This window comes from Mirounga leonina, unplaced genomic scaffold, assembly GCF_011800145.1.
Source record: "Mirounga leonina isolate KUSES-001 unplaced genomic scaffold, KU_Mleo_1.0 Mir_176, whole genome shotgun sequence".
NCBI lineage: Eukaryota > Metazoa > Chordata > Mammalia > Carnivora > Phocidae > Mirounga > Mirounga leonina.
This window is the reverse complement of record NW_023270454.1, coordinates 14,219,611-14,247,446: the sequence shown is the minus strand read 5'-3', so window position 1 is coordinate 14,247,446 and position 27,836 is coordinate 14,219,611. Positions and strand designations below refer to the sequence as shown.

Below are 27,836 nucleotides of genomic sequence, written 5' to 3'. Positions count from 1 at the left end.
TCAATATCTCCACTGCCTTGGAGCAGGTTCATATCCTTCCCACCTGGATGTCTGGACCAACCTTCTAGCACATTATACCTTTTCCTGGTACCCTACATCAAACTTCCACCAAGGGAGTCCTTCTAAAATAGAAGTCTGATCATGTTATTTCCAGCCTTCAGCCTTTCAATGGATCTTCACTGACTCTGGGATGTTGTGCGTGCATTTGTGTGTCTGAGGGAGATAAAGAGGAAGAGAGGGGGAAAGGAAAAAGACAATGTGCTGGGCTTTACTGTTGAACTCTCTTAGTTCAAATCTACACTCAACCATGTGACATCAGTTAGATCACTTAATTCTCTCTAACCTGAGTTTTCTCATAGATTAAACAAGAATGATAGCTGTACCTAGCTCCTAGGGGAACTGTGAGGACAAATTGAGATAAAGCATTCAAAGTGCTTAACCTAGTGCCTGGTATACAATTAGGTGTTTGATCAATGGTAGTTATTTTTGGTCTTACTTGACAAAGCCTAAACTCCTCAGTGTTATGTACAGACCCTGCCCAGCCTGTGCTTACTACCTCCCAACCACATCTTTAGCCAAACCCTTCACACCTCTGGATTCTACCATGTCAGCTGAAGTACTGTGGCTTCTTATAGCCCTGCCATGAATATGCTGCCCAAAAGCTCTGCCCTCTTTTCCTCTTTTCCTGGCTAACTCCTAGTCACCCTTTAAGGTACTTTTTGCTCTGGACCACTTTCCCTAACCCACATCCCCATCTGGATTATGGGCCTGTGTTATGAACTTGGTGATTATTTCAATCAAAAATTGAGCTCCTTTTGTGTTTTTTATGTGTCACTCCTACAGCAATTGAGAATAAATTGATATTAGGGAATGCAGACCTCACCCTTGAGGAGCTTCTAGGTTGTGGAATAGCAAATGCTGTGACAGGTGTGTTTCCAAGCTTCATGAAAATATGTGAAGGGGCCTCTAATCCTGCCTCAAAGGGTCCAAGATGGCTTCTGGAAGAAACGAATTTCCAGAATTTTCTGGAATCAGTGACATACACTGATTCATTGTCCAAATTGAGCTACTCCTAGGAATAAAAGAGGGTGCTATTAATAAGTGCTCTGAGCAACAGACATAAACCAGGACTGTCCAGGACAGACAGGCTGTAACATCACATGAATTTCTACCGATATTGTGGCAAAAGTGTCCACGTCCCTTGTCACAGATTCAAGTGGCCACCTGTAGTGCAGAGTACAGTTCTCAGCACAGTTTCGTAGATGCGAAGCAAATGCTTATTGAATGCCTCAAATTCATGAATTGAAGAGGACAAGAGGTGGCACACCTCTGAAGCCAGTCAGAAAGCCACAGAGAGTTAGGGGCGCTCTAGAGCAAAAAGAGAACTCTCTTACCCCCTTAGACCATGAGGAATGCCAGCACATGGCAACTGGGAGCAGGATGAGGAAAGAGAAATGAGCTTCCTAAGAAGCAACCCTCCTGTGATTTTGCTGATTTGTCCATTTAATTATCAGCCCACATCACCTGGAAACTGTGGCGAGGGGCAAAGGATAGAGGGATGCACAATCTTTGGAGCACCTCATCCCCTTCTTGACTAAGGCCTTGCAGCAAAGCTCTCATCCTCCAGACTCTATCAGGCTTTGTCAGAGGCCAAATTTCCCTATCTCTGTAGCTCAGGCAGATACACCTGTGACCCGTGACATCCAGCAAAATGTAGAGCTTTCTCTTTTTCAGCTCCAGAGAACAGAGAACATTATGAGCACAAAGAGAGGTAACTCTACCCTCGGAGTATAGTTATCTCAACCATACAATTGGAGTAATAAGAGAGTTATAACAACTGCAACACACAATTAAGAATAACCAGTGCTTAATAGGAATTGGCACACGTACAGAATTAGAAGCAGAGCCCTTCTTGCACACATACTCTGTGTCTTTAATCCCCCAAAGTGGTGTCTGACAAATGTCATATAACAAAGGCCAGGAAAGGGCCCTTCAGGCTCTTTTTTGTATTACCAGGACATAGCAGTGAATAGAATGAGCTGCGGGCAGTTTTCCATTCTATTTATAGCCAAAACTGAATATTTAGAAGCCAGTGTTGACCTACTGACTGCAATTTACAATTCCTGAAGCAACGTATAAATAGATAAATGGTTCAAACCAGGGAAGTCCATAACAACACTACACAATAATCACAGGCTCTTAGAGCTAATACCACCCAGCTTAAATGGAGAACCTGCCCCCAAGAGGGTCAAAGCACTTGGAAGATCCTTTTTATACCTCATCTTCTCAACATCTCCATGAGCTAAGAAGAGGAAAAGATGATAATATTTAGGAAGATGAAAAGGCTCTGAATATATCATATAAAAATGTCCTAAGAAGGGAAAATCTAGGCAGTCAAATGTTAGTTATCTGGCTTTTTCTAACGAGAAAATCTGACTTTTAAGATACATACTACTTCAGAACAATACATCAGTGGGCCTTTGGTAGCTCTTCAAATTCTAGGAATTACTAGGGCAAATAGAAATGTAATTTTATCTCACTATTTCACTGATGGAATATAAAAGGAGCACCAAGCTAGGAACTAAGCTGCCCGCATTAGGGCCTATCTTTGAAACTTCTAGCTGAAGCACCTAGTTCTGGGCATTTATGGGATCCAATTCCAACATGAGAACAATATTTGGTACTTCATCACTGATCAAAGCACAGAGTGAATTCATATATAAAAGGCTTGGCAACATCCTTGGAGCATTACACAAATCTAAAACACTGAGAACTGTTGCCTTTTTTTATATCCTGGGAACTGAAGACACTGAACAAAGTGAACTGAGAAACCTAGCTCTTCTTCCAGAATTTGTTTTGGGACTACCTCAAGAACTATCAAATTGATATGTCACAAGATAATTGTAGAAATACCCTGTGCATTCCACTGACTATGCAGATAGTAAATACTCCACCTGATTCTAGAAACAGAGCTTATTGATTTCTTTGGTGTATCTTATGACAGTCTATGCTGGAAGTCATAGACCTGTCTTTAGAATGCAAAAGATGTGGGTAAGAAAATGGTTTTAGTACAGGGGAGAGGAGAATCATCATATAAATAATTTCTGGCCACAAGTAAGGTTAAAATGCAAAATCCTTAAGAAGACAAGCTTAAATCTTGTGGCTCAGTAGGTTAAGTGTCCCACTCTTGATTTCGGCTCAGGGTCCTGGGAATGAGCCCCGTGTTGGACCCCATGCTCAGCGGGGAGTCTGCTGAAGATTCTTTCTCCCCCTTCCTCTGCTCCTCCCAAATAAATTAAAAAGACAGGTCTAAAATGATGAATATAAAGCAATGCCTCCCATTATAAATCCCTAAAACAAGCAATAAACAGCAAGGAAACTGACTTAGGTGGAGTTTCCTGGAAGCAGAGCTTAAGACATGGATTTGGGTGCATCTCATTTCTTGCAGGAGTTGCTTTGGGAGAAGCAAGGCTAACAGTGAAGGAGAAAGAACCAAGAAGGATGCAGCCTGATCCAGAGGCATCTGGAGCATAAATCACACATAGAGCTGAACCTCCATAAGAAAAGGGGGCTGGGCTTTTTAACCCCCATGTCATCCTGCAAGTGGCCACCACTGAGTGTGACACAGGAAAGGAGTGTAATCTCTCAGGCTTCTCTGCACAAGGCAGCTGCCTTCAGCCAAAACAATTTTGCAGAGGAGAAGCAGCTATGAGCTTTTGCCAGAGCACTTGCAGGGGCTGGGAAATGAATGTGTGTTCAGTAGAAAAAAAGGAGTCTAGTGGGGCACCAGCAGCTTCGAGGACTAAAACCGTGTGGACTGTTTCATTACAATTGTAAGGACCACTAATGAGCTAACTTGGAAATATCTAATTTATGCACCTTTCAAAACTCCTACTATTTGCTACCCAAATTCCAAATTTGAAACCACATTACAAACTCCTCTTGAGAAAGGACCCTGCCTTGTTTATCTTTTCATTTCCACCATGCCTTGCAGTGTGCTGTGAATTTCATGTTTCCTCAGTGAACGGAATGGAAAGGACTGAACTGGCATGGAATAGAATAGAATCAAATCTCCTAAAATGAGTTGGTGGCTTTTGGGAGGAGGTAAGACTATGCATTCATGTCATCCCAGGAAACATGCTAAGTGCAATTACACTGAATTCTACTGTAAATACAAAGAATATACTGTAGCTAAATATGGACCTGTTATTATAGGTATGTTTCATGCTTTTAATCACCTTGAATCGATTTATGAATTTCTGCCAAAACATAAATAAGAATATGAACATTTCAGTGAAACATGAAAGAAACAGAAACAAATTGCTAGAGCTTAGGACAAAACCCCACTGGCTTGAGCCCATCACTGAAGTGTTGCTCAAGAGTGAGGTGGGACCCCAGGGTGTATACCAGGCAACTGGTGAGCATTAAGTACAGACCAGCTATGACTAGTCCGATAAATCTGGTGATGAATACTACCTCAAATGCCTAAAAGTTGTCTGTGAAGAGTGCTTCCTATGAAAAGAATATAAAGTTACAGAATTCTCCAAATTCAGCTTTTGAAGTAAAACAAAACAAAGTAATAATTTCACATGAACTCGTTCTCTCAGCTCTGTGACAATCTTACCTCTCCTCGTACCCCCCAAACCATAAACACCCTGTAACAAGACTCAATGATCACTGCAAGCTTGTTGTGCCCCAAGCACAGCTCTGGTGCTTCACATGAAGTAACGTGCATTCTCACAACATAGGTGTTATCTATTACTATCAGCCCCATTTTACAATGAGGAAACTGAGTCAGAGACAGTAAGTAACTTGACCAAGTTAAGTTGCAGGAAGAGGACTTGCACTCATGCAATCTGGCTCCCAGGTCCTTGCTGTTACCATTGCTCTCTGCTCAGCCCTTTCTGTCCAGTCTCAATGGGGTGTGAGCTCATTCCCAAGGTTGTCTAAGTTGCACTTACATGTGAGCAATGACCTTGTAATACAGTGTGTGTGTATGTGCCAGCCAGCCTCCAGTAACCATCTTCAGGCAACCACACTCTGATTTCCCTCTAGACACAACTCCCTTCTTCATCTCATGGTTCCACGAAGCTGATTCTACTCTTTAGTTATGGAGCAATCAACCCACACAGAATTAATACATTCACAGTGCATGAGTAATCTTCTTTAGGCTCTGGAAAGAGTCATTCAAAATAGACAAGGATAAACAGATGGACCACTCATGAAGCAGAGTGGATTCTTCATACCTTTTTCTTTCATTTCCTAATTCTTTTCTCCCCTCAGTCCACACACCCTCGTGTTTGCTCTGAAGTATGTGAGTCCAGGTGATGTCTCCTGTCATCATCATCAGATGGTCTAAAACAACAAAGACTCCAATGTCCTCCTATTTCTTTTCCTTGGGAACTATAGGCAAAGTTAAGGAGCATAAAAGCCCTACCAATCAAAGAGGGTCCCTACTATTTGAACCAATTTCTATATTGTCCCATAACATCTGTAATTGTACATTTTTTCTTACAGGAGCATTTAAAACTTTGTAGTATTTTTTATTCTATCAGGATAAAGGCCCCATTTCTTCTGTAGTTTATAGCACCAGACAATGACAGGTAATATCCCTTCGCTTTGGCCCTGGGCCTGTGTGCACTCGGTCTTTGGTCTCTTTTATGAGGGATAGTTTTATAGGCAGTTGTTTGATACAAAATGAAAAGTTTGTTCCTCAAAAACTTCAGATGCACCAGAACAGGTCACAGGACAGTGCGAGCTATAGCAGAAGACAGGTTCAGTTCTGGTTTTAGAGATAATTAAACAGCTCAGACCATGCCTGTGACAAAAATATCTGGTTTACTGATGACAAATCTTTAACCTGATTATAGCTACATGATAAATTCATCTCAGGGTTATTAGAGGAAAATGACCAAGATGAAAACAAGAAAACACTCAGAAAGGATCATGGAATAAAATTCACATGAACATGTATGGTATTCTCTGGGCCCATAAAACCAAATCACAAAAGATGCTTCAAGGGCAAATGGGGGTACATTTCTATGCTGGCATTAAATTTGAATATTCCTACAAATGATTTCCAAACATTTTTGGTTTAGGTCCGTAGTGTTTCATTTGCTGGCTCACAGAGTTAGGAGGATACAACCATGAAAACCAAGAAACAAAGAAGGATGGGGAAGGGGAGCCTCTGCCTCTCTTCACATAGTTTCCCCCAGCATATCTTCATCTCTCTGGTACCAGGCCATAACCACAGCCAGGCCTTCTAAAGCATCTTCTCCATGCAGCCTTCTGACGTCCACCCTTTATCCCTCCTCTGGAGATGGCCTTTATCTGATCTCTCCCAGGTTCCTGAACTTTCAAACTGGCCTCTCAGTTAGTTCAACATCTCCTTATGTTGTTCAAGAAACTCGTTTCCCTGCGAGTGATGGATGTGTCTTGACGGGAACAGGTCTGTTCACCCTCCTGGAGCTTTTCCTCCTATGCCTCCATCTTCCCAAACAAGAAATGGTCCCAACACAGAAACTCTGTAGACATCCTTGTAATGATTCACCTTCCTTCATTTTTTTGTCATATCTTATCAACAAGGGAAACATAAGCTTTGCAGGTGTGTGTTTCTGCCTTCACGTTCATGGTCTCCAGCCCGACAGAGGGAATGTAGTGTCTATTGTCTCTGACTCTGCTGTCTTTCCAGTTGTGTGCATGCCTAGTGTCTATTATGTCAGACATGGAAAACTTGGGAGGTAATGCTCAAAACTGCCCCTCAGAGCAAGTGATACAATTATTTTTCAAAGGCCAGTTAGGAGTGGCTAATAAAGTTCAGTATCTTCTAAGCAAAAGGATACAGAGGTATTATGTGATTCACTTCTGCCATAGCAACACAGATATTTGTTGATAGTGGTCATGGGAACTTAAGTAGGGTTTTGATTGCATGTATTCCCTGTGCTAATTTGAAGAGCAGAAATAGGAAGCAATTATGTGATAGTGGAAAAAAACAACTCATTTTTTTCTTCACATTATTTTTAGGGTAAGAATATGAATGAAAACAGTAGCTTATACTTTTGATTTTTAAGGAATTTTGACCAACCTTTCCTTTAATTAGTACAAATTTGTAAGAGTCTATTCTAATTGCCTTCTGTTCATCTCAATTATTTTAAGATTTTCTGTTTTACCAGTGATACCTAAATAGGTGTTTAAATCCTAATATAAATATCTTCTCCCTTACAATGCTAGTATATACTACGACATAGTGACATCTTAAAGAAAGAAAAATGCAGAAATATTCATCCAAATAAGTCATCCTGCAAGAAAGAAGAGCACATTTTTAACCTCAAGAGATCATTCCAAAGAGTAACTACAAGAAACTTTCAGAATTCATTTCCCAGGTTGCTTTCAGAGTTTAAGAGTCGAAAAACAGAGGTGCCTGGGTGGCTCAGTCCATTAGGCATCCAGCTCTTAGTTTCAGCTCAGGTCACCATCTAAGGGTCATGAGATCAAACCCCTATTAGGCTCCACACTCAGCAAGGAGTCTGCTTGCAGATTCTCTCCCTCTGCCCCCCCCCACTCTCTCTCTCTCTCATCCTCAAAATAAATAAACAAATCTTTTAAAAAAGAGTCAAGAAATGATGCCTCACTTCTTTGTAGTCAGATCTTACTTTTTTAAAAAGATTTTATTTATTTATTTGAGAGAGAGCATGTAGGGGGAGGAGCAGAGGGAGAGAGACAAGCAGACTCTGAGCTCAGGGCTGAGTCCCATGCTAGGCTCAATCTCACAACCCTAAGATCATGACCTGACTGAAATCAAGAGTCAGTCATGCAACTGACTGAGCCACCCAGGTGCCCCTATAGTCAGATCTTACTTTTTGACCCAAAACTGTAATATTAGCTTGATCTTTTATTTTTCTGCTAAATCTGCACTTCCTCTTTTATTTGATAACAGGTTGCTTACCCATCCCACCCCCTTTCCCACATCATTCAGTCACTAAGTCCTGCCTCTTAAATATTTATTCCATCCATCACTATTTCCACATCATTGACCCAATTGCTTCATCGGCTGTCACCTGGACAGCTGCCACCACCGACTGTCCACCCCTGGTACTTGCTCTGAAACATCAGGTCCAGGTGGTCTTTCCTGTCATCATCAGATGTCTAAAAAAGACAGAAACCCTAATGTCCCCCTGTTCCTCTCCCCTGGGAACCACAGATGCTGTCACCCTCAAATCCACTGTCTACACTGCTATCAGAATAATCCAAAAAATCCAAATGAAATCTAAATGCATTATTCCCATGGTTAAGAGTCTTTGGTAGTATCCAGTCACTTACACTCTAAGGTTATTAACCTGGAATTCATAAACCTTCTTGATTTGGCCTTCCAAGAACATCTATAATTCCCTTGAATCTTTATGCAGAATTTTGGATGGATGTGCATTTATTCAGAGAAAAACTATAGATTTTATCATTCTCCATGACAGAGCAAAGAGTAAGAATTAAAAGCTCCAAATCAAATTCATGCTCCATAATATGGTTTGCAAGACCCTTGACACTCTGACCAACTTCTCCAGCCTCACCCCCCATAAAACTTTGCCTTGTACTTTATTGTCCAGCTCTCATCAAAAGCTTATATTTATGCACACCAGTACACCTCCCACACACCACACTCTCCAAACTCCTCTAGAAACACATCATGCTATTCCTCCCTATATGCTTTTGTTCTTCCCTTTCCTGGATCACCCCTACTCATCCCATTGCCACAACCAGGTAATGTGGGTAACCGTCTGAAAACACCATAAAGTGCTGTACACACCTCACCCACTTCTCATACCACATTGTGTTTCTTCTGGTCTGCCCCACTAACCCTGAGCTCTACAGGGACAGAAAGGCTACTACTCATTCTTGCATCCCATATTTAGTACCATGAACTTGGGTTCTCAGTAATTGTTTGTTGCATTGAACTGTAAATGAGTAGACAATTTCAGCATCCTCCTTGGTCATCTGTTAGGTAGCTGATTAAAAAAAAAAAAAAAAAAAACCCTGGAAAATCAGTATCTGTTGTGGACTAAATATTTGTGTCCCTGCAAGAGTCATATGTTGAAAGCCTAACTCCCTTTGTGATGGTTTTAGGAAGTGAGGCCTTTGGGATGTAATTAGGTCATGAGAGCAGAACCCTCATGAATGGGATTAGTGTTCGTATTTCTTAAAAAGCCCCTAGAGAACTCTCCAGCCCTCTCTCTGATGTGTGAGGATGTGAGAGGTAGGCAGTTAGCAACCAGGAAGAGTCCTCACTAGAATCCGACCACGCTGGCACCCTGATCTCAGACTGCCCTGCTTCTGGCACCATGAGAAATAATTCTCTTTTGTTTGTAAGCCACCCAGTCTATAGTACTTTGTGATAGCAGCTTGAACTAAGACAACATCCTCTAAAATTGATGTTACAAAAGGCAATATAGATAATCATCTTCACCTCTGGAACTACAAAGGATTTGCCCAAATAGTCCAATAGTTACCTAAGTCCACAATTCTGTCTTTATTTTTCCAGTGATCAAGGTAAGAGTGAAACACTAATGAGTGTGTAGTAGATTGTGGCAACCCAGAAAGTTTTCCCATACTCCCTTCCTCTGATAATAAACCCCGCCACATTGGCCACAGAGGTGAGCTCTAACCCACCTCATTCTATGCAAAGGGCAGATACTTGGTCCAAGCAAAGCCCACCAAATTCCTTTCCTGGTATTGACATATGAACACTGTAAGAAAGAATCTTTCTATATCCTAGGATTGCTAGATAAAATACAGAATGCTTGGTTAAATTCAAAATTCAGATAAACAACAAATAATTTTTAGCGTAAATATGTCCCAAATACTACATGCTTTATATCACTAAGTTTTGAGGTGGCTTGTTACATAGCAATAGATAGTATGGCATGGATTTAATGCTAAGAATTAACTTCTTATGGGGCCCCTGGGTGGCTCAGTCGGTTAAGCGTCTAACTCTGGACTTCTGCTCAGGTCATGATCTCAGGGTCATGAGATCAAGCCCCTAATCGGGCTCTGTGCTTAGTGGGGAGGCTGTTTGAGGATTTCTCTCCCTCTCCCTTTGCCCCTCCTCTCTCTCTCTAAAAATGGATAAATTAATCTTTTTTTTAAAAAGAATTGCTTGTTATTTTGAAAAACTATTAAGTGGGGAAATGAGCATAATTTTTTTAAAGATCTAGTCTAAAAAATATCTTGGAAGTTAGGAAAGAGAGTATTTGTCAAAATCAAAGGACATTTCAAACTTGTTTAAGCAAGAAAGGGATCAACGTGCCTCTACATGATTTCTCTATGTGACGTGTGCTTCCTCGGATACTGGGTGACTTCAGCATGGTCTGAATTCCCACATAGTAGCTCAGAGCTCCAAGATCAAATGACTCCAATGACCACAATAAAAATGAGATGGGCTCTCGCAGACCATCTGGGAAGTCACAGGGTGTCAATTATGCCATCCTCCATAATCCTAACCAGATTCAAGGACAGAGATGCCGACCCCACTTCTCAATGGGAAGAGGATCCAAGAACCTGTGAACATGTCTGAAAATTGCCATAGAATGTGAAAGGAAGAGATGTGAACAGACACAGAGCATGGCGAGGACGTTCCTTTCCTCTCCTACCATACACAGTTAGATGAAACTTCTTTGTGGATAGGCTTGGCCTAGAGGAGAAAATAAGATGATGCTTTCATCCAGATTTTGGATAAATGATAGTTATAGCCTTTTTGTTTAACACTTCTTTTCTTCAGTCCCTGTTTGTTTTGCTCTGTTTTGTTTTTAAGGAATTAAGGTCATTAAGCAGGGAGTAAATGTACATGTTAATTTATTAAAAGGTAAAGTTTTGATAAGAGGTATTAAAAATCTATGCCACTACAGCCAATTTTAGTTTGATATAAAATGCTAGGAAATGAAAGAAAAATTGGTTTTGATTTGCAATCAGTGCCTAAGAGAAAAAGCATATTTTGCATTCCTTACTGAGATGAAGGGCTAATGTTTTCATAAGAAGAAACTGTCAAATGTTTATTAAATCAATGAAGTATAAAACAAGCTTTCTTGCAGTTTCATCCATGCTTGGATTTTAATAACTAGCATTTATCCCTTGAATGAAAAGTTATATTTGTATCCAAAAAGAAAGGCTCCCCACTCTGCATTTGGGATTTTTAGCTCTGAATAGTCTCCATTACTGATGACATAAGTGTTTTGTTCTGCCATTTCAGATTATTATTATTATGTTCCTTTTGATGTTGGTGTTGATGAGAGCGTAAGAGCCTAGATGAGACAGGGGGAGCAATGAACGGGATCATTCCAATGGTGGACAGCTAAGTATGAGGGAATATGGAACCTGGTAGCCTAGAACAGAGATGTGAGGGAGTAACTTAAGTGATGTGCATTCATCAACACTATGTGGGGATCTGAGGACACATCTATACCAAAACACGGATTTTAGGAAGGGAGGAAGGTCATGTTGGAAGACAAGGCAGAAAACAGGAGGGCTATAGTGTTACGAATGAATGTCATGTTATTAATCTGACAATGTTATTAAATGTTATGAAATCTGATCTGTGTTTTATGTAAGAGAAGCAGAGTGCCTTTGCTGAGCCCAGCTGGGTTGCTGGGCAGATGATACAGTAGCTGCGGAACTGGTCGGGGCGGGGAGGCAGTTTAAGCTAAAGAAAGAGAAAAGATGTCTTAGTCCATTTGGGCTGCTATAACAAAATTCACACAGACTGTGTGACTTGTAAACAAAAGAAATTTATGTCTCACAGTTCTGGAGGCTGGAAGTCTAAGATCAGGCTGCCAGCATGGTTGGATTTGGGTGAAGTCTGTCTTCCAGGTTGCAGACTGCAGATTTCTCACCAAGTCCTCACATGGTGGAAAGGGCAAGGGAGCTTTCTTGGGCCTGTTTTATGGAGAATGCGAATCCCATTCATGAAGATTCTGCTCCATGACCTAAGCACCTCCCGTAGGTCCCACCTCCCAACATCATCACCTTGGGGGTTTGGTTTCAACATATGAATTTTGTGGGGAACACAAACATTCAGACCGTAACAGAAGAGGCAGAAGAGTTTGGGAAACAAAGAGGAGTGAAAAGACAATAAAGTCCCAAAGTGTTGGATTGGCATCAGTAAGCCCTGTGGAGAGCAAGGTTAATTTCAGAAGCAGAAAGAGTTGTGTGGTCCAGAGATCTTGTGAAACTCTGAGTATGCGTGGTGTGGCTTTGGAGCTTAAGGAGAGGCACAAGTCTTAGGTCCCGGGGCAACCTTCCCCCAGGCAGCCTCATTCAAAGGAACCACCCACAGAGCATGACCATGCCAGAAGAGCAGCTTCCTCGGGGATGAGGCTGGTGACAGGTACAGTAGCAAAGTGACTTAAAACACTGGAGTAGAAAAGCATGTGCAGACTTGCTCCGAAGCACACAGTTGACATTCCCAGAGACTCCCAGAGAACTGGGAAAACCAGGTGGGCAGGAGACTAAATCTCTTCTGTCAGACAGATGGACCCAAAGACTTTTGGAAGACCACTATAATCTGATTATTAGTGTTAATGTGACCTCGTTTGTCCCTTCAGGCAAGGAAAGTTTGAGCTGTTTAGATCACATAAAGAGACAATTAATAACTGAAATGATCACCATGGTCATTATCCTGATATGTAATATGAAGCCATGATTAAAACCTGTGACCATTTAGAAATTAGAAATGAATGACGCACTTGGGTGGCTCAGTCAGTTAATCATATGACTCTTAGTTTCGACTCAGGTATTGATCTGAGTCATGAGATGGAGCCCCACGCCAGGCTCCGTGCTCAGAGGGGAGTCTGCTAAGTATTCTCTCCCTCTACTTCTCCCTCTACTCCTCTCCCCACTCTCTCTCTTTCTCTCTCTCTCTAAAATAAATAAATAACTCTTAAAAAAAGAAATCCAAAATGAATGGATCCTACAAGAATTGCAGGATAAGTATACTGAGAACATAATTTTGGAGTATAAAAATCCGAAACTGTACCTTAAGCCAAGTCTCCAAACCCTCATATTGCTCAAAGAGAGACATGAACAGGAAGTGACTTAAGAAAATAAGCCACCGCATTTACACTTTATTTGTCCCTAGACACCGTTGAAAAGATTTCCCTGGGGGAGACCAGGTGTATTCCGCATCTGGAGGAGTAGAGTGTAGGTGGTCCCACTGTATTGTTTTAGTGTGCACCTATTTAAAGGCCAGAATGGCCAGGACACCGTGGCTGTACCCACACAGGTGAATCCATCCACACACTCACTGCAGGAGTGAGGAACGGAATCTTGGACCAATCACTCTGGTGCCCCTTCTTGGAGGTCTTCCATCTTCACATACATAAGCGCGCACACACACACACACACACACCATTTTAAGCCACAGAAGAATAGCTGAGGGACCCAGCATCTTGGTCACATAATACTAAGACTAAAAAAAATATTTAGCCATTCTCCTCTGATACCCACTGAGACAGCTGTTGATGTAGCCTTTTGACATCCGGAGTTTTCAATTTCATCTCATGTTAGATCAGTGGCAACCACTGAAGATACAGAGGCAGCAGTATTCTGAGCAACTTCACAACTACCAGCTTCACTGGAACACCAAAGCAAGGCCATCACCTTCTTAAGGCTACATCCAGTTTAATGCCCTGTGTATTTGTGCTGACATACACAAGATTTCCTCTTTCATCAACTCTGTATCCTTTCACAGGGGAGTCTACTATTCTAAATCTAAAAAAGCAGCCAAAAGTATATTCAATTTTATAAAACCTTTTAAACCATTACATTGTATTATATGTGTTCATATTTGTGATGAAAAGAAAATTATAAGTCATGGTACAATATCATATAAAATTCGTACTATGATTTATAATTTTGTTTTCCTCCTTTTTTATCCAAAAAGCTGAAAAAGTCATAATTCTGCCACCTGCTTTTGGATAATTACTTGGCCCTTATTCCTTTCTACTAACCCTTTTCTAAACATTAACATTTGCATTTGTAAATCTAGAAATACAGAAATCTTTTTTTTTTTTTTTTTTTTTGAGGAAAGGCTTTGGCTTTCATTATGAGCAGCTCTAAAATCCAGTTATGTGTTGTAACATACCCTGAGGTGCTAGGGGAGATAACTTTAAAAAATAATCCAAAAAAATAAGCCTATGTTAGACCTTAGAAATTAGAAAACTAACCAAAATCCTGTCTCTATCAAAAATTATTGTCATTACCAGCAGCTTAACAGAATTGCAAATATGTCCTCTTTAAGAGCTTGGAATTCAAAATGAATCAGCTGTCTATGGGTGTATTTAACAAACCACCTCAGAACCTAGTGTCTTAAAACAGCAAACATTTTGTTGAGTCACAGTGCTGAAGTTCAGAATTTAAGACTAAGCTCCACTGAACGATTCTTCTGCAGGTCTCACCCAAGTTGGATGAACAACTTGTCTTGGTTTGTCTGGGACTTCCCCAGTTTTAGCACTCCAACATCCCAAAAACCCATTAGTCTCAAGCAAAACTGAACAGGTGGCCATCCTGTCTGGGATTACTTATGTGGCAGTAATCATCTGATGGCTCACCTGGAGCTGGATGGTCTAAGATGGCTTCACTTACATATCTAGTAGTTGGTGCTGATTGTCACCTGGATCATGTGTCTTCAACAGGCTAGCCAGGCTTCTTCACATGGTAGCAGGCTCCTCGAAGAAGTGGGAGAGAGGGCAAGCCTCAAGTAGGCGAGCCTCTACTTGCACCACGTTTGTTGAGGTTAGCTAAACCAGTCACACAGCCAAGTAAATCAAAGACAGTGTACCACACAAGGACGTGGATACAAGAAACCATGATTCACTGGGAAACCATTATTGTTACAATCTAGCATAAAGTCAAATATCACTTAATATTCACATTTAGCAAATCTGAGATTCCCCATTTTGTTTGTTGTGTTATTTTAGAGTCTATTTTCTATTTGGCAAGAAAAAGAACCCTTCATTCCTAGGATACAGCCGAAATAACCATTGCCTCTCAGAAAGAAAAGCAGAAAACCTCTGTTGCTATTTTTGCTGCTGCTGCTGCCACTTGTTCTTATTTTTTAAAAAAAATTGGGTTCTAGAGGGGAGGGGGCTGGGGGGCATGGGTTAGCCTGGTGATGGGTATTAAAGAGGGCACATATTGAATGGAGCACTGGGTGTTATATGAAAACAATGAGTCATGGAAGACTACATCAAAAACTAATGATAAAATGTATGGTGATTAACACAACATAATAAAATAAAATTTAAAAAAAATTGGGGATGAGGACGCCTGGATGGCTCAGATGGTTGAACGTCTGATTCTTGATTTTGACTCAGGTTATGATCTCAGGGTTGGGAGCTGGAGACCCACTCTGGGCTCTGTGCTCAGCGAGGAGTCTGCTGAAGATTCTTTCTCTCTCTACCTCTGCTTCTCCCCTACTCACACTCTCAATCTCTAAAATAAATAAATAAATCTTAAAATATATATGTATATATATTTTTTTATTATATATATATAATTTTTTTAAGACTGGCAGTCTAGTGCAGCCTAATGGAAGAAGTAAGAAATACAGTTATGCCAAGGCATGGATCCAGTCACTCGTCCAGTAGGAATTCCTTTGACAGCAGAGTGCAGAAAAAATATCTCAGCTTAGCTCTGCTGGCTCTAGGCATAGGCCTGGGTGCTAAGTGTTAAACTTCTTTACTTAAACAATTCTCTCAGCTTACACATATCAGAGCCATTTCTCCCATTATACGTACATCATCCCAAAGTGCAAAAGTTAGGAGAAATTATAGCTTTCTACGATTGGAATCAAATTTTCCCTCAATTTCTGTATCCTGCTCTTCCAAAGAGGACTTCTTTCTCCCAGCCCAGAACCTACTTCATTTTTTGCCTCTAGAGTAACTACCTCCTTGCATAACAGAAAACTCACATTCTTCCCTCACCTTTATGGCCCTCATTACACAAAAAAGGGTAAGGAAATTGTAGCCAAAAAGAAATCTTTTTAAGACAATTTTTATAAATGGATTTGTCAGTAGTTATTTAGCCACTCTTTTCAAAATTCTAATTAAGTAATGAACTAATACTTAAAAGAACAAAATTGTTCGAATAAATATTATGTTTTAATCTGCAATATTGTTTTACTCAACAATTGTATTCTATTTGGAAATAATTATATTTTAGCTGTAATTGTTCTGTAATTTTTGAGTCATGGGCCAACTAAAAATTTCTAGTTACATAATTGAAAATTATGTGGTTCATCTCTGTGTTGATTGACTTGGCTTGATTGAGTCCAGAGGGAAATTGTGCCACTTCATTTTTGATCAAATTCATATTGCAACCCACATGTCCAGAATTCTCATTGCAGCCACAAAAATGAATGGGAATTGAGAGCCAATTTATTTTCTGAGGCCAAATTGAAGAATTCCTTTAGATTTCTGGACCTAAGTTTTAATTGTTAGTAAATTTTAAAAATAAATTTTATGCATGTTTATCTTTCAATGTGATGGGTTTTTTTATTATTAAACCCCCAAAAGGCACATGAGATGCACTAAAATTCGAAATAACACTTTTTGTCTGAAAATGCGAGAAAGTAGGCAAAAATTTATGGGAAAAGTTTATTAAAACTCCACCATATTTTTCACATATGGGGAAGAGTCAACATGTGAAATGGAGAACAATAGGAGGCTCAGCAACTCCTCAGAATGCAGTGGGACTCGCAGGGTAAGGCTACAAAGCATTAAGAACTACATCCTGGTTTAGCAAAAACAACCAACTGTACACTTTGAAAAATGCATTTGCAAATGAAAACATGAAGATTTTTTTTCACGGGTGCTAAATAAAGAATGGTTCTAGTATACTTTTATATTATAGGCTCATAAATTTAAAGTCAGCAAGTTTTGGAACACAAAAATTGACGTAGAACAGTAAACTAGTCTACCATAGGTAAAAAGGAAACATATTTATTACCTGATTCAGTGGCCTTAGCATAAAACAGAAAACTGGTTTCCATTAAGCATTCAAACGTTACATTTTTGTAACCTGAAGAATAAAGAATATTCAATAGGAATATGTTGCTTCATGCTTATGTTATTTTTAAAAGATGACCCAATGATGATATGATGATATCATATATGATATGAGTTGCCACCAAGACCCCTACTGCCCAAACCACTCAGTTCCTTCAAATCAGCAGTTCTGTTCATTTCATGCAAAACAAAGTTTGTCAAGGCTGAGTCCCAGTTCGGGGGATATAGCTTCCATATGTGTCCCACACAGGAGGCCTTGCCATCTCCCAAAGCACTCACCGTGCAGGAGGTGCCTCTGTCACCCCAGGACTTGACGGCTTCTGGCTCTTTCTTTCCTCTCTGGGACATCTTGCATGATCTCTTCAGGCTGCTTAGACTCCCTTAAAAATAGAAGAAGCTCTTATCTTTTAACAACTTCTTCTTTCCAAGCCACAAAAATCATCAAGGCTGCTGTCCTGGCTTGCTCTGTGCCTGAAATGAGAAGGATTGTGGTGATCAAAGGGGAAGAACAAATACCTATTTATGTATCAATAATTTCTTGTGTTACATTGGCATTGCCTATATATGTTCCCGGTGGGAATTTTTAGCACCCGCTCTATTTTGGCACTGCACTAGGTACTCCCCATGCATCCTCCATCCTCCCCTCATGCTCTGGCTTCAGCAGGACTGGCCTTCTTCCATTTCTTATTACTATGCTCCCTCCTACCACAGGGCCTTTGTACACTATCTTCCTTAGTGTCAAATCCATCCTTTACCCCACACCCTTTCTTTCCATTTCTTTCTTTCTTTTTTTAATCTTTTACCCTGAGAAACTTTTCAACCATTCCTCTCCAAACACTGTCATAATCATGACATGTCCCTAGCAAGATTTATCTGTAGACTGGCCTATACTAGTAATTTATGATAGATCCATAATTTCTCAGTAGGATTGTTACTCTTCTCTAACTCTTATTTTATCAGGCCCTAAGTCATTAGGCTTGCACTGGTATGGAACGTGAGCTAAAGCTTCAGGTTAGGACACAACTTAATTGTGAACTTTTAACTTCCAGAAGTGAAAAAGTAAATAAATCTGTACACTTTTACTCTGTATAGCAAACCAGGATATATAATTCCAGAAATTTATCCTAAGATATATTCACACACATGTGACAATGATGTATGTACAGTTATTCACTGTAGAAATTTTGAAAGAGCAAAATTTTGAAAATAACCTAAATGTTCACCAAATATATATATACATATAGATGCACAATGTAATGACGGGCAAATGTTAAAAAAAATAGAACAAGGATGGCATGATCATTAAAAATATTAGCTAGTTTTTAATAATTAAGCATTTTTTTAATTAAGTAAAGGACACTGTATATAGTATACAATCATTTGTATAGAAAAGGAAGAAAAAAACAGATATAGCTGTATCTCCCTATATAAGCATAAAATACCTCTGAAAGGACATCCAAGAAATAATAGTGGTTGTTTGTGATGAGAAAAATAGAGTAGCAGTGGATAGATGTAGGAACAAGAATGTTTATAAACATGTCAATGTATTATCTATTCAAAATAATTCAATAAATATTTTTTAATGTTCTAAAATAAAAATTAATGGATAAATCTTCAGACTTCCACAGTTGGACAAGATGAAGTAATATGGGCTAGATTTACCCACCCACATGAAAACACATAAAATATATGAAATAGTAATTTTCAAGACACTCAATGTCCAACAGTGAAGGACAATGATCCCTGAGAGATGGGAAACGATAACATGAGACCTACAATTGCCCCAGTTTCTTGACTCAAGAGTTTCTAGGTTGTGGTATAAGGAAGGGGAACCCAGGTGGGCCAGGTGGGGCTCAGCATGGGTTGATATGGAGCTGAGAATTTGGGGAGAATGGGGCAGCTAGAATATCAAGGGCAGAACACCACGAGAAGAGAGCTACAAATCTGTACCCCTTGAGTATTCAGCAGAGTAATGGTAGGAGCATGTGTGTGAAGGAACAACCCAAACAAACAAACATTCAAAAGAATTAGAAATAATAGTGCCCAGAACAAACAGAAGTCTTGGAATAGTGTATGTTCCCACCAGCCAGACTGACAAACTTGGTGATTTGTAGGACATTCAGTAGAGCACATGGAAGGTCTAGATTAGGAGAAGCGAATAATTTGCCCTAGATTAAGCACTAGTCCAATCCTGCCTAATAAATTGTAAGAACAAATCCCAAGAGGGTCAAACTATTTCCAAGTAATGTAACTGCATCCCAGAACAAGATGTTTAAAAGAATACCAAAATGTCCAGCACCCCAAAATGTAAAAGTTCTAGAACCTGATGAAAAAATTACCAGGCATACAAAGAAGTACCTGTATATGGCCCATAATTAGTAGATAATTCAGTCAATGGAAACTAAGACCTAAGAATCAACAGATAAGACTTTAAGACATTGTAACAGTGTCCTACATGTTCAGAAGGTTAAGCAGAGGGGCGCCTGGGTGACTCAGTTGGTTAAGCATCTGCCTTCGGCTTAGGTCCTGATTCCAGGGTCCTGGGATCAAACCCTGCATCGGTCTCCCTGCTCAGCAGAGAGCCTGCTTCTCTCTCTCCCTCTGCTGCTCCCCCTGCTTATGCTCTCTCTCTCTCTGTCATATAAATAAATAAAATCTTTTTTAAAAAGGAAGAAAGTTAAGCAGAGACATTTAAGATATAAAAAGAGCAAAATAAAAATTGTAAAGGTAAAAAAGGTGTAAGATTAAAAATGCTTTAGATGGGGTTATCAGCAGATTAGACATTACCAAAAAAAAAAAAAAAAAGATTTGTAAACTGGAAGATATAGCATCCAAAATGAAATGCAAAAAGAGAAGTTATGGAAATGAACAAAGTGTATAATTGGAGTCTTTGGAAGATATGAACAAAAGGTAGGGACAAAAAGAATACTGGAAAAAGGGCGCCTAGGTGGCTCAGTGGGTTAAGCATCTGCCTTCACCTCAGATCATGGTCCCAGGGTCCTGGGATTGAGCCCCACATCAGGCTCTCTGCTCAGTGGGGAGTCTGCTTCTCTATCTCTCCCTCTGCTGCTCCCCCCTCCCCCCACTTGTATACTCTCTCTCTCTGTGTCAAATAAATAAATAAAATCCTTTATTTAAAAAAAGAATCCTGAAAGAAATAATGCCCAAGAATCGTCCAAATTTCATGAAAACTATATATACGATCCCAGGAACTCAAGTAATCCCAAACACAAGTATACCAAGAAAACTATATAACATATGTCATGTCTTATATAAGAGCTCAAATCCAATGACATAGAGAAGATCTTAAGAAGCCAGAGTGGGGGAGAAAACTCAGTATGTACAGAAAAGCAAAGATAAAAATAACACATTTTTTATGGAAAACAATGCAAATGAGAAAGAAAGTAAGCAACATCTTTAGAGGATTGAAAGAAAAAAGCTATTAACCTAGTATTCTATAGCCAACAAAAGTGTCTTTAAAAATGTAGATGACAAGAGGACTACATCTTTAAAAATGTAGATAAATGCAAAAGATCAAACTCCCACTACCAGAAATGTTAAAGGAAGTCCTTTAAGCAGGGTAGAAATGTAATGATAGAAATCTGGGTCTACACAAAAGAATTAAGGAGACAAAAATGTGTTCATAATATAATTTCATATATATGAAATTTTATTTTTAAATCTTTTTAAAGGATAGTTGACTGCTTAAACAAAAATATTAATAATATAATGGGGATTTATAACACATAGAACCATAAAATGTATGCCAACAAAGTACAAAGGTTGGGGGAAGAGAAATGAAAGCATTCTATCAAAAGGCTTTTATAATATATGTGCAGTGGTAAAATATACTGGAAGGTAAATATGATCAAAAATAAACATATGTGATAAACCCTAAAGCAACCACTTAAATAAAAAAAAACAAGGAGTCTTTGTTAAGTCAAAAAGGACACTAAATGGAATCATGAAAAATATTCAATGAATCAAAAGATGGAAAAAGAAATAATAAATGGGACAAATAGAGGGGCACCTGGGTGGCTTAGTAGGTTAAGCATCTGTCTTTGGCTGAGGTCATGATCCCAGAGTCCTGGGATTGAACCCCACATCCAGCTCCCTGCTCACTGGGGAGTCTGCTTCTTACTCTCCCTTTGCCACTCACCCCCTGGTGCTCTCTCTCTCTCACTCACTCTCTCTCAAATAAATAAATAAAATCTTTAAAAAAAATAATAAATGGGACAAACAAAAAACAAAGAAGATCATAGATTAAGGCTTAACCACATGAATAATTATATTAAAAGTAAGTTATCTAGGGCGCCTGGGTGGCTCAGTTGGTTAGGCGACTGCCTTCGGCTCAGGTCATGATCCTGGAGTCCCTGGATGGAGTCCCGCATCGGGCTCTCTGCTCGGCGGGGAGTCTGCTTCTCCCTCTGACCCTCCTCCCTCTCATGCTCTCTGTCTCTCATTCTCTCTCTCTCAAATAAATAAATAAAATCTTTAAAAAAAAAAAAAAAGTAAGTTATCTAAATAAGCCAATTAAAAGGCAGAGATTATAAAATAGCAAGATGCAAGTATATGTTGTAAACATGAAAACCACTTTAAAGACACAAATAGTTTTTAAAATAAAGTAAAAAGTTATAAAAGTTATAAATATTAGTGTTTAAATAGTACAAATCCAAAGAAAGCTGAAAAGGTAAAGCAAAGATTATTACCAGAGATGATAAAAGTCACTTTGTAACAAGAGTAAGGTTAATTCATCAAGAGCACATAACATCCTAGACATTTAGGCACTTATTAACAGAGCTACAAAATACATGAAGCAAAAACTATGGAATAGCACAAAGAAATAAACAAATTCAGAATTAGAGTCATAAATTACAATATCCCTCTCTCTAATTAATAGAATAAGGAAACAGAAAATTAATAAGAATATAGAAGACTTGAATAGCACTATCAACCAACTTTACCTAATAAATATTTATAGACCAGTCCACTCAACAGCAACAGAACATGCTTTTTTATCAAATGTAGATGGAACATTTACCAAGATAGGCCACATTCTGAGCCATTAAAAAGTCATTATAAATTTGAAAGTATTCAAGTCATAGGAAATATATTATCTGAGCACAATGGAATTAAATTAAGATCAATAACAAAAAAAATCTCTAAAAAAAATCCCTAAATAGGGGCACCTGGGTGGCTCAGTTGGCTAAGCATCTGCCTTGGCTTAGGTCATGATCCGAGGATCCTGGGATTGAGCCCCACATCTGGCTCCCTGCTCAGCAGAGAGCTTGCTTCTCCCTCTCCCTCTGCTACTCCCCTTCCTTGTGCTCTCTCTCTGTCAAATAAACAAATAAAATCTTAAAAAAAAAAAAGCTTTAAAAAATAAATAAAAATAAAAAATAAATTTTAAAAGCCCTAAATATTTGGAAACTAGATTGCACATGTCTATATACCTAATGGATCAAAGAAAGAAAAGAAAAGAGAAATTAGGAAGTATTTTGAACATAATGAAAATGAGAACACTGCATATCATTTTTTGTGGGATTCTGCTTAGGGAAGATTTATAGTACTAAATACCTCTATAGAAAAAAGAAAACTCTCAAATCAATGATCTTAGCTTCTACCTTAAGTATTGAGAAAAAGAAGAGCTAATTAAACACAAGGTAAGTAGAAGATTAAAACAATAAAATCTAAAGAGAAATCAATGAACTATAAGTGAAAAGAACAGAGAAAAATCAATGAAACCAAAAACTAGTTCTTTAAGCAGATCAGTAAAATCGGTAAACCTCTAGCCAGACTGACAAGAAAAATGAGAGAAGTGACACAAATATGCTCAGCATCATTAATCATCATGGAAATGCAAAATAAAACCACTCTGAGATACCATTATATCCCTATCATAATGACCAAACTTCAAAAGCCTGCCCGTATCAAGTATTAATGAGAAAGGGTAACAGCTGGAAATAAAACACTGCTATTAGGTATATAAAAGGGCACAACCGCTTTGAAAAAGAGTTTGACCATTTCTTCGAAAGTTAAGCATATACTCGCCATATGATCTAGTCATTCCACTCCTAGGCATTTTCTCGAGAGAGAAATGAAAGCATATGTCCACACAAAGATTAGGAAACAAAATTCATAGCAGCTTTGTTTGTAACAGCTCAAAACTGGACACAATCCAAATGCCCATCAATAAGTGAGTGGATAATCAAACTGTGATATATTTATTCAAATGGAATACTACTCAGCAATAAAAAAGGGTGAACTATTAATACATGCAAAACATAGATGAAGCTAAAAGTAATCATACTGAAAAAAAGAAGCCAGGCCCGGAAAAAGAAAACAAATTATATGGTTAGGTTTATATAAAATTCTAGAAACTCAAGCTAATTAATATACAGTAACAGACAGCCGATTAGTGGTTGCCTAGACAACGGGAATGAGGTCAGAAGAGAGGGATTACAAGAAAATTTAGGGGGATGGCAAATATGTTCCTAGTCTTGAATGTGGTGATACCTGCACTGGGGTACACATACTTACGTCAAGACTCATCAAATTGTATACTTAAGGGGCGCTTGGGTGGCTCAGTTGGTTAGGCGACTGCCTTCGGCTCAGGTCATGATCCTGGAGTCCCAGGATCGAGTCCTGCATCGGGCTCCCTGCTCGGCGGAGAGTCTGCTTCTCCCTCTGACCCTCCTCCCTCTCATGCTCTCTGTCTTTCATTCTCTCTCTCTCAAATAAATAAATAAAATCTTAAAAAAAAAAATTGTATACTTAAAATATATGCAATCCATTGTATGTCAACTGTACCTCAATTAATCTGTTTAAAAGATTAATAGGCAAATATGAGTAAATGCATACATAAATGAAAAGTTGGTTTCTTACCAGTCATTCACATTAATCAAGATGGGAAACATTAATTTATTTGGAGCCTGGTAAAAACATCAACAAAGACAAAAAGGATCCATTTGAATTCATCTTATTATATCTAAAACTAACCTAGAATACACTACACAGTTTTTTTCATAAACTCATTAAGAAAACAGGATACTGTGTTTCCAACAAATTACATACAATACATACATGCAAACAAAAAAATCAGTATAGGTCTTTCTCTTGCTACTATCGATAATTCTAGATCTATGATAATTCTAGTTTTGAGATTTAGTCTGCACAGCGTAAATTCTGATGCACTTTGGTCTCAGATTTTCCACGATCAAATGAGAATACATTTGTATGACTTAAGATCTTTCCATTTGTGGTTCAGTTTGAACAGGATCGAGAAGTTCTGATCCCTTCTGCCCAAGGTCTTAGAAAACAGAGGTTACACTGTGGTCGTGTGTTCATGGGGGAGCTGCACCCAATACATGTTACAGTCCTAATTTGTTCCAGCTACAGTTGTAATTCTGCTCCGAAATCCAGTGCGTGGAAAATGGAAAAAGATTAGGCTGCTGGAGAGGGAGATAAAGTAGGCTACATCTGATTCTAGGATTTTTATTTCAAACAATATAAAAAATTGCATGAGATTCTTCAGGTTATTTTTTTTTAATTCTGCTCGCTTTCCTAGGTGGAATAATAATCCCCTTTTCTGCCTTGCAATCTTTCCATCTACACAGAGTCTACACATTAAAAAATATTCTTCAACTGAAGTAATTAGGCCAAATACCATTTTAACATACAAAGTCTTTGAAATATATAACACACAAAGAAATTCAGGTTTATGTGGTTCAAGTGCCTCATAGTTTTTTGAAGTTTATGCTCTTTACCAAGAGCAAGTCTTCAGTTGGTCTGTAAATTGGCATGTCTAATACGTTTATAGATATTTGAAAATGTGTATCTTCAACACTTAATGCCTTGTACTTTTATTTATAAATATTCTTTGCTTCAAAAATTTTTCAAAATGATCACAAAAACTATGTTGGAAATGTGAGTTTTTTATAGATTTGCTTTGTCTGCATAAGGGCATTCTTTAATTGTTTTATATCCACATTTACGTATTTGTCTCTCTTCACCCCCAAACTCTAAAACAGAAAAATGTCACGGTAAAGAGCTCAAAGACTTCGAAATCAGAGGACCTGGTTCAGCCCCAGGACCACCACTAGCTCCAGCCCCCTGGTCCTTACCTCTCTCTGCCTATTTCTTCAAACATTACATAGGAATGATATTCACAGGGTTGTAGTGTGGATGAATCAAAAGAATTGAGTAAAACTTTTAGCCAAGAGCCCAACACATATTGAGCACTCAAAAAAACTAGAGCTACCTTTAAACTATAAAAATTTTAGGACAGGGCCCAGTGATTATCTCATTATCTCATTATATAGCAACAGAACTACAATGTGTCCTAACAGGAATGGAATACTTGAAAATTATTATTTGACCAAAAGGAGTATTTCTTAGAAAGTCAGAGAAAGCCTAAAAAGAATAATATAATTACAGTGAAAAGGCCTAGCTTAAATTCCACATTTGGCATCTTAATTAAATAACCAATTCTGGTTGGTTATTTCATTCTACTGATCATGTCATAATCTATAAAATGGACATGACCTGTGTCAGTGGGAAATTCTTGGTGAATCCATACTGAGAGATGAAATTAAAGATATTATCTGTAAAATTGTTTACTATACTTTCATCTGTCTGATAGTACAGGATTCCATTCACTGAAGGAGAAGTCATAAAATTGAGTGATATCTCTCAATATATCAGTCCCTAACAGTCATGTCTTTCTCTCTAATGATTAATAGATGGAGTAAATGTGGCTTTACGTGGCATTAATTGCATTAGAAACTGAAGTGCAAAGTTAAAAGCTCATGAGGATTCCAAGAGCAGCTAGAGACCCAATGAGAACCCTATATCCACTTACAGAAAACCAGTGCTGAAAAGTATCTTACTGTTGACCACTGAAACCTATCTTGAAGTTTGCTTTTATTTTTTTTCCAAGCAGATGTTCATAGTCCTTTAAAGATTATTTTGTCCATTTCACAGGTCCCCTGTTATGGCTGGAGGTCTCTTTGCTGTGGATCGAAAATGGTTTTGGGAGTTGGGTGGCTATGACCCAGGTTTAGAAATCTGGGGAGGAGAACAATACGAAATCTCTTTTAAGGTAAGTTACCAAGACCCTCACACTGTCTACATAATTTTGGTGAGTCCCGTAGGTTGTCATCATTCCGTCTCACAACCTGTGTTGTAAAATGACAACAAAAATAGATATGTCACCTTTCTAAGTCAGCTTTTGGATGAGAGAAGCTGCTTCCTTCTGATGTTTCAGCGAGATGTAACCAGGCCATAAAAGAAATGCATAAGAGAAATCATTCAAAATCCCATTTGCAGGCAGAAAACTTGGTGTGCCAACAGGACTGCTGCCCCACCAACAAAGCTTTCCTTCCATGGCACTTAGACCATACAGAGAAAAGAATTAAGACAAAAGAAATTGGGTTACTGGAGTTTTTGCCCTTTGTATTTATTTTCAAAATAATGGTTCATATTTTGATTATAACCATTATTCCAAAATTTCAGTAACAGAAGAGTAACTTAAAATATGAATAACAAATTAAGGCTATTTTTCATATAATTCCATAATATGTGAATTTTTTATGTCTTTTCATTGGAAATGGCCCAGGTCTCTACTTGCTTTGATCAGAAATACTCAACAAAATTATACATACATACGATGGAATTCAAATTTCAGGGTTTATGAATGGAAGGAATTCACCACAACATGTGAGGACCAAACAAGCAAAGCAAAATAAACTGTGTGAAAGTTTGTACTCCAAACCTCCAAGATGTTTTTTTTTTTGAAAAAGCAGTGTCATAAAGAAGAAATTCATTCTTTTTTTTTCTTTATCATTGTCATTATTTACACAGAAGATAGATTGATGTTATAAGATTTATCATACAGAAATCTCTTACTAAATAAATCATTTTTTCCTAATTACTTCCAATATAAAATCAAACCAATTCTTGCTGAGGAAAAAAAAAAAAAAGCATCCTGAATACAATAACAATCAAACTTAAGAATCCAGCTAAACTCTTTGAATTTATGCATCAAAAGAAAATGATAAAGCTGATCTTCATAAAACTGTAACAGCTATATTCAATGTGTTGACAAAAATGTTATGTTGTCCTCACAGTGTCAAAAATAAATATCTTTAAGGAAAAACTCAGGAGGCATGATTGCAGGCTTCAGGCCATCTAGAAGTTTCCATCTCACTCTGCTGGCAGTAGTCCCTGAAATACCATTTAGTAAATTCATGCTCTTTTTCATCATCATTCAAACACATCTAATCTCATATCTAAAGTACTTCTTTAAAATCTTTTTGTGGATATGTGATTTTAAATCCTTAAATTTACCAATTTTGTTTGTTTCTCTGTGATAGTAATAACTTCACACTCACCACAATGTATATGACAGAAGGTCGTTTAATAGTAGTAATGATGACAAAACGACATTTACTTACTGGTATGTGCCAGATGCTGAGCTAAATGCTTTATATACATTATCTAATTTAAAGACATGACTCTAAGAGGTAGGTGTTATTCCATTTGAATAAACTGAGTGAATAAACTGAGACTTAACGTTTTAAAGATTTTACATTAAAAATGGTTTTGAACTTAAAGATTACGTAAATTACCTCATGCTGCTTTGGGATTAAAATGCTCCATTTCTGCTTAACTGCAGAGAATACAGAACCAATACTGCCCGTACCATTCTAGAGTTCATTGTGAACCCTTTGATCTCTACATAAAGTTTCCTCTCATTGAAAAGGCAAGTATCTTCCTTACAGCCAATAG

At 38.4% G+C, this 27,836-nt stretch overlaps 1 protein-coding gene across 2 annotated transcripts in view; it reads left to right on the top strand.

Annotated features, from left to right (window-relative positions):
- GALNTL6 (polypeptide N-acetylgalactosaminyltransferase like 6) overlaps positions 1–27,836 on the top strand; it is a 1,199,405-nt gene that overhangs the window by 1,054,724 nt on the left and 116,845 nt on the right. For both annotated transcript variants that reach the window (XM_035022700.1, XM_035022699.1), the window contains one exon: positions 26,031–26,148. In XM_035022700.1, the coding sequence (XP_034878591.1) occupies positions 26,031–26,148 (118 nt within the window). The remainder of the gene's footprint in view (positions 1–26,030; positions 26,149–27,836) is intronic.